Source organism: Xiphophorus couchianus, chromosome 9 (genome assembly GCF_001444195.1).
Source record: "Xiphophorus couchianus chromosome 9, X_couchianus-1.0, whole genome shotgun sequence".
In the NCBI taxonomy this organism is placed as follows: Eukaryota; Metazoa; Chordata; class Actinopteri; order Cyprinodontiformes; family Poeciliidae; genus Xiphophorus; species Xiphophorus couchianus.
Window position 1 is genome coordinate 9,630,024 of NC_040236.1, and position 8,216 is coordinate 9,638,239.

General features: G+C 35.0%; 1 protein-coding gene across 1 annotated transcript in view; it reads right to left on the reverse strand.

Moving 5' to 3' along the window:
- The window catches only part of rnf13 (ring finger protein 13), a 35,660-nt gene extending 30,956 nt beyond the window's left edge, over positions 1–4,704 (reverse strand). The window contains exons 1-3 of the mRNA XM_028027918.1: positions 4,480–4,704; positions 3,227–3,475; positions 2,995–3,075 (exon numbers count right to left, since the gene is read on the reverse strand). Of these exons, the coding sequence (XP_027883719.1) occupies positions 2,995–3,075; positions 3,227–3,340 (195 nt within the window). The 5' untranslated portion in view covers positions 3,341–3,475; positions 4,480–4,704. The remainder of the gene's footprint in view (positions 1–2,994; positions 3,076–3,226; positions 3,476–4,479) is intronic.
- Between the last annotated feature and the right edge of the window lie 3,512 nt (positions 4,705–8,216).

The window sequence follows — 8,216 nt, forward strand, 5'->3', positions numbered from 1 at the left end:
ATGCCACCTGGCATAATTAACAGAATTAAAGTTACCAATAAAACGGTTTGATCTGGCGAATACATTTGGTGAGCAGCACAGGCCTAGAGCTGTCTGGAGCAGAGGCTGTGCTGACTGTAAACACAGAGTTGTGCAACTGGAAACAGGAAGGGCTCTGTATGCAGCCGTCTTCCCTGTGGGGAATCATCAGGAAATAAACAGGCTCGTGTCGTCTTGTGATGCCAAATGTTTCTCTGGAGATTAAAACAACTGTAAACTTACAGTATTATATTACAATAAACTTTTAGCAGTTCTTAGTAAAGAAAGTAATTATCCAATACGCAGCTTTAAAAAATGATTCACAGCTCTTGGGAGATTTTTCAGATCTTGTCATATTACAAACACAAATCCTTTGCTTTTTGCTGGGATCTAATATAATAGAGCAACAGACAAAGTAATGCATAACTGGAGGACAATAGTACGTCACATGTAGGGGAAACTAATACTGCAAATCACCCTAAACCAGAAGTTTGAAACCTAACTTTTCCTAAACATGTCAAAAACATGAGCATTTTTTAAGGGATGAACCAATATGAAAACACAGATTTTACGACTCTAGGCAAATGTCCTCCATGATCAGAAAAAAAACCAAAAACTTTCCTTCTCGAAGTTGATTTCTGGGCTACATTGGACAACAAAATGTTATTCCGTGCAGCTGTAAAAATCACAGACTGTGACAGCCTGCTGCCAAACGCAACCAGACAGAGACAAATATAGGCAGCAAGTGAAGGGAGTAATTTTGGAAACCCTCAGACACCTGAGCAGCGAGTATGTGTGACGTTGAAGCTTTTTGTCCCTCTGAACAGCAACATGAGGCCAGAGGTAAAGAAAGGAGATCGATGAAACACAGAGATTAGAAATAATTTAAAACGGAAAACAGAGAGAGTAATCCTGTTGTTACGCAATACTAATATTCTCCCACACATAAACAAACTGCATTGACTGAATGATAATCCTTTTTGTTTTTCTGGGTTGATGTGAGTCACTTTCAAACTGATTAAAGTAAAAAAAAAATATCCATGAGTATTTTTGATCTGAGAAAGAAAACCTGGTAACAGGATGGTTATGTCATGCACTTTAGATAAAGGTGTTAACTCGCTTAGGCTTCTTCAGATGTTCAATCTATTTATAATTGAAAACACAGAGAGAAATGAGCTGTTGACTGGGAACAGATGACTTTTATATTATTTATAATATTTCTTCTTAAGAGCTGCCAGTCTGTACTGACAACATTTTACAGAGTGTAAGCTGTTACTGGGGAGAAAATTAGATATGGTTGATACCAGTTAGGTGTTAAAAATTAGGTCAGAAGAAGAAAAGATGTGAAAAGCTGTTTAAAATGAAATTGTTTTTTTTATGTTCAGACATGTTCCTTCAGGCTACAAGAAAGCGAGAGAAAGCTTCCAGGAAGGCTAAGTGAAATGCAGCAAAGTTGATCTTTTTTATGGTTCCTACCTCTGTTTGAAGCATGTTAAAATTGCAAATGTGGACGGCCCTTACAGATCTCAATATATATATAATTATATTTATTTTAAAGGGGATGCACCCAGAGACTGCTTTTTCTTTTTTATGCTAGATGTGATAACCTCACCGGTCCTTACTATCAAATGCTAAAGAAAGTTTGTAAAATCCATCAGCAAATTATTTTGATTTTGTTTTAAAATACAAAAATAAAATTAAAAAAACAGTTTTACGACTGCTCTCTAGTATAGACAGACTTTTGTTTTAATCTTCCCTTATTTTATACCTTTAATTCTTGGAATAGACAGATTAAAGCTTTACAAAAACTGCAGATCAAAATATCAGCCACAAAATCCCTATGAGTGCATCTGCATTTACAATTATCCATCTGATCATAAATATTTTTCTCCACTTCACAGGTAATGAATCCAATGAAACTGTATACTTGGAAAAAAAAAAAGTGACAACGCAAGACTTTCAAATTTAAAATCATACCTTGGTGTCATTGCTAAGATTATAGTTTACAACACACATAATGATGATAAACATTGCACACACTAATTTGTTAGTGTTACAAACTGTGATTGTCCAAACACCCAACAAACACAAAACAAGGCATTACATATTTCTCCATTAACTTGTCTATTTGAATGAAAAGCCTTTTTGTGCAACATCAACAAGTTCTTGCCTGTGGGAATCACTAAAATGGCCAGCTTAGATAGCAGACATGAATCACCCCCTCTGTTTGGGAGCTTTGTGGATCAACTTCTGTGAGGGCTGCTAATTATGGGATACAAAGAGATCCAAACAACAAAAACAACTGAACAACAACACATTGAAATTAAATAGTTTTGACTGTTTTGGTAACATTCTGTATTTTTAAACGTAAAACTAACTTTGTCAGATTTTTATCTACAGCTTCCACAAATCACGAAACAATACAACACTGAATTATGTATCTAGTTTGTATGCGTGGTAAAGAGTTACTTTATGGCTTTTGAGGCACCTTAAAAAATGGATCAGCATACTTGTACTTGTAAAATCATGACTTATGAATAGTTATTTATCTGACACTTTTGTGGCTAAAAACCCTGTTTAAGAACATAAAGGTCCAGTTCAGGAAGACATAAAAATAAAAATTTTTTAAAAACTGTGAAATTATCCTTTTGTGATTTTGAATGTGTGTGCATTTATTCTGTCTGATACTCAAAAATCACAACAATAACTGACTTGGACCAAAACCTGAGTTTTGATGTGGTGAATCAAAGACAAAGAATATTACCTGAATACAGATCAGTTTAAAAAGATCAACTTATTTATTTATTTTATCTGCATCCATTAAATCATTGATTAAAGGAGTTTAGTCTGGGCAGATTTAGTCAATGTTCCTAATTTTATAAATGGTAAATAAAAATATTAAATATGTTTCCAGTCTGCAGGGGATCCCCGAAACTCAGAACTGATAAGAACAACAGCTGATCCTCAAACACTCACCTTAAGTCCATCGCTGGGGAGCCGGTAGCCGAACCGAGCAGGCATGTCGTCGAAGGTTTCGGTTTTGTTATCAAAGGAGTACTGAAATAAAGCAAAAATAAATTCAGTATTTAAACACAACTGCAGCACAATGACTGCTCAAAGTCCTAAAACACAACAATAAATTAGCTATTCTAATCTGATCAAAAATAATGTCAATTTGTGTGTTTTTTTTGTATCTTGTATTCCTTACAGCAGTGATGTCGGCCTCCACTGGCAGCAGGTTGAGGAAGGCGAAAAGCTGGACGGTGAAGATGGTGTAAACCTGGGTGGCAGAGAGCATCAGCATTCCCAGAGACAGCAGCATTTTGGCATCACCTTACAATCCCCAGCTTCTATGCCACTCGCTCATTAACATACAAAACCAGAAGCACATATACTCAAATGGCCATGCAGACTGGCCAGCAGCAGGGCTCCCTGATGTCAGCTGTGGTCGTCACACCTGAAAAAGATAGAAAATACAGGGATATTTGTGTAAGTAGAGTGAGACGGTGTTGGCTGCTGCAGCTTCCTGTCTGTCTGTGTCAGGTGACCTGCTTAATGGGAGCTTGGATGTCTGAAAGCAGCGCTAGCTAACGGTGCAGCTGCAATAGTAGGTATTAAAAATGTTGGCATTCCAAGGTTAGCACAACATCCATAAATGTGAATAATATATTTTCTGTAAGTTTTATCTATATATAACTAACCACAAAAGTAAAAAAAACATGCTGCAAACCAAACTGTTAAAGAGTCACATAAAAAGCAGAGAGAGAATGCTAGCAGTACCAACTTTAGCAAGCTTTCCTGGATGAAAACATCATATGCAAAAAGACATGTTTTATTTCCTGAATGTGGCTTTTCTTTTTCTTATTGGAAAAACTAACGCCAACCATTTAAAATACTATTACAATTCTAATGATTTCTTATTACTCCTAGCCTGAACTCTACCTTCTTATAATTATATGTCAAAGACACACATGCAAAATAATTTCACTTATGTTTAGTACATATGTTATGATTATCGAGTCTGCTGCTGATATTCAACTGCTTGATTGTCGTACAGTTGATTGGCATTCCCTATATCTCCTGCATAACAAAGGCTCTATAATAGGGAAGTGAGGACAACAAGGGTCAAATGATGATTGAACATCAAGTGACCGTGATCACATTTTCCAAAGTAACGATGAGATCATGATCTGATTACTAGAAGCCAAGAGGGGAAACCGCAAATGACAAAACATGGCCATAAGTCTAAACTACCATTAAACTAAATCGGACATTAATAATTACACGCGTGTCGGTGCAAAGAAATTGATACAATCACAATAACGCTAAGCATTACATGATCAGGACAGTACTTGTGCAAGAATCAATGTTTACCCTCTTAAATTGTTGATGTCAACGACCAAAACAGAGCAATTTAGCATAAGGCTAGCACAAGCAGCTAGCCCCCTTCTGGGTGTTTACCTCTTTTTCTGCACGTATCTTTGCCTTTTCCAAAAAACTACCAGCTGTCTGCGGCATTACAATCTTTTACTGCGCATCGCGTTAAGGAACAAACCCAAAAGTGATGACAACAGATGCTACACATTCCGTTTGGACGAGGAGCTCGATGAGTATGACCATAAACGTTACAGTTTAATCCTCGCCGTTAGCTTCTTTTCCCTTCTCATGTGAGAGCAACAACTTCCGCCCCCTGCGGCGATCCACCCTCAGCCTCTGATTGGACGAAAGTCCCGTCAGTCATCCAATCCCGGAAGAGACTAAGGACATAAACAGATCCACGTGACACGCTAGCAACAATCCGCTGCCTTTTGCAGTCTCATGAGCTGAGTGAGAGGTCGATATTTGACCATCAGCAGACCTGATCATTGTAATAATTGATTCATTTAAGATAAAAGCAAGAATTGCTCAATAATTGCACTTTACTGTGAGGGCTTACAGTACAACAAGAAGAGTACAAAATTAACATGTGAACAATGAGTTTTAAATATTGAGCACGATCTATAGAAAATAAGATGCAACTTCGTTATTTGGATATATTAAATTGCATTAAATTGTTATTATTCAGTACATTGACAATAACCTGGGGTGAATAAGGACATCATTGATAAATTGCGTATGTTTCTTTGATTATCCTCTTCTTACCTGCTTTAGAAGGCAAAGGTCACAGCTCCAACATAAACTAATCAGACACCAGGAGAGCAATAATAAGGACATCATTGATAAATTGCGTATGTTTCTTTGATTATCCTCTACTTACCTGCTTTAGAAGGCAAAGGTCACAGCTCCAACATAAACTAATCAGACATGCGGAGAGCAATAACGATTGATCACAAGACCAAAACGTACACACCAGGTTGCTGCCTGTTTTCTTAAATTCTTAAATTTATAGACTTTAAAACGCTGCACAGATTTTGAATAGTAGTAGGTCATAATTACACTGAATTACATAAATCTGGAAATCACTTTTCCAGTGATTTTTTTACTATAGCTTTTCAAAATGTATTTCAGATATATGCAGTGGCAGCATTCATTTGGTTTGTTTGCTGACATGAGGTTCGACATGTTTTCAGACTCTCTTCACCCTAAATAAAATACATTGTGCCTCTATTGACCTTCAAAGTTCACTTAATTATTTAATAGTAATTTTAAAACTCCAAAAACGTGCCATTTTTCATCCACTTCAGAACATTATGAGCTACTCTATGGTAGTGTGTTACATAAAACTCCAATAAAATATATTGATATCTATATTTATACTTATTTATAATGTAACAAAATGTAAAAAAAAAAAAAAAGAAAGAAAGAAAAGAAGCAAAAGGTATGAATACTTTAATCAAGGCACTTAATATAATCCCTTCAGCAAATATTTTGTCTGCCCTAGAGTTAGGAATGGGCAAAACAGACTTAAAATATTGTCACATTTTATTGTGTATATTGCAATGGTGACATGAAAATCTAAAAAGTATTTTGAAAGTTATACTTTCTATCAGGAGTTTTTGTTATAAAAAAATAGCATCCAAGAATATTCCTCTACTGCCACCATGTGTTATCATTTTGTTCTATTTTTTTATTTTTTATTTTTTAAAAATATGCTAGTTATACCCCAGTTAAATCGGACACGTTTTAGAAAGGGCAATTTCTGTCAAATATTTTGCCACATTTTTTCCAAGCTTCATGGGAATCATCAAGTTCTACAGGTCAACAAAGCTGGGTTAGAACTCATTATATCTTGTGAAACTGAATCCAAATATTTGGTTATTCAGTTATTTAATGCGTTTCACATATAGAGGCAGTTTGCTTTGAGTAGCTTTTTTCCTCCTTACTAAATAAATGTAATTGTTTTTAAATTGCATTTTACATTAACAAAGTTATCTAAAATTAAAACAAGCAAAAGCAGAGGAAATCTGTAAAGAAGCAAATATTTTTTCACTCCACTATATGTACTCATTTATGGCTAAAATGAAAAAGAAGAACAAGCGCAGCAAGCTTAGGGCCTTAAGAAATAAATTTATAGCTTTGATTTTGCCAACAGAGAATACAATAAACACGTGGACTGCTACAGAAAGAAAGAAAGAAAGAAAGAAAGAAAGAAAGAAAGAAAGAAAAAAAGAAAGAAAGAAAGAAGGAATCCACATCACTCAAACCTTCAAAACAATGATGGATTAGATCTGTTTTGTCTGAAGAAAAGGCTGATTTTGAACCGTTGGGGTGTGAACCACATTTCCGATGAGACTCGCTCATTCAAGTTAACACACTTGTGGAACCTTCAGTCTTGTGATCGCTGTCTCTGCTAATATGCTAACTCCTGTCCTGAGCTGCAACTGGAAAACCACTGAAATAATGATAAAGCAATATTTATACACAGTCAAGATAGAGGAGAAAATTATTAATACTGTACAGAATTTGTATACAGGGTTCGTCAGATACTCTTATCAATACTGGACTTGTGTGTGTGTGATATTAACTCGCAAGGATGAATCATTGAACTTGGTCACAAGGTGTCATGTGCAGGAAAGTGTTAATACTGCTTTAAGATAAAAGAAAACTGGTCATGTGTACAGTTGATGGCCATATGAAGCTTCAATTTGGAAAAAATGTCCTGTTGTAAGTCGCAAACAACTTGTTTGTGATGAACAGAAATGCAGATGTTTTCACTTTATCTGTGTGTGCTACAAAAACATTTCAAAGCCTTTTCATTGCAAATCAGAGAAATCCTGGGATGTTATGGATATAATTAGGGACGATTCTCATTGCTAGCAACATACAGATTCCATATAGTTTTCATTTAAAGATCACGTCAAATACTTTGCCATGTAAAACACATCATCGTTCACACTGGTTTGGATGGATGAAGCAGGCTGACATTATCTTCTGGAAGGTCGCTAACCTTAACCCTGTAGAAAAATTATAGGACACTGCAAGAAAACCAGTTAATTTAATGAGCTTTATTTCTGATGAAAAGTAATACTCAGCCAGAATTATACCAGAACAATGTTGATGACTGAAAAAGTGTGTGTTTTTTCTGCAACTTTCCAAATTTCCAAATATTAGTTGGGGTATATGCATGATGCTGTATATTTACTTTCAAAAATTGAATGAATTAGAGAAAATCTATAAATTCAAATGTGTGCATGACATTTTTTGTCTCTTAAAACCAATAAAATAATTTTTTGTATGACATAGCCAAGAGATGCTTCATTAAAATACCAAAAAATAATATAACATTTTTGTGGAAGTTGAATGGATTTAAAGGACTATCTGGAACTGTAAGTGAATATTTTTGGCAAATGCACAGCAACTTGTTTTGCAAATATGTGTTACTTATGGTTAGTACTGATTGTATGGAGGTTTGCTATTTGTTATTTTTCATTCAGATATAACTAACAATTTTGGTTGAAGAAGCCGAGTATGGACAATTGCCAGAAAAGAATCCACTTATGAATCCAAGTCTTGCATGACTACAAAACAACATAGTCTTTAATATCTAAACTGCTGAAATGCCATAAGAGACATGAAGGATACTTAGCTAAATATGAAATTTTTACTGATTATATATATGCACCATTTGTTTCTGCATAAAAAATATAGAAAACAATAAGAAGAAACTAGTTTTTATTAAATGTTGACCAAAAATGTAAATTTCTGTAGTAGATTTAGTTTACCTCCATGAAATTCAATTACTTATAAATTTCCTTTTT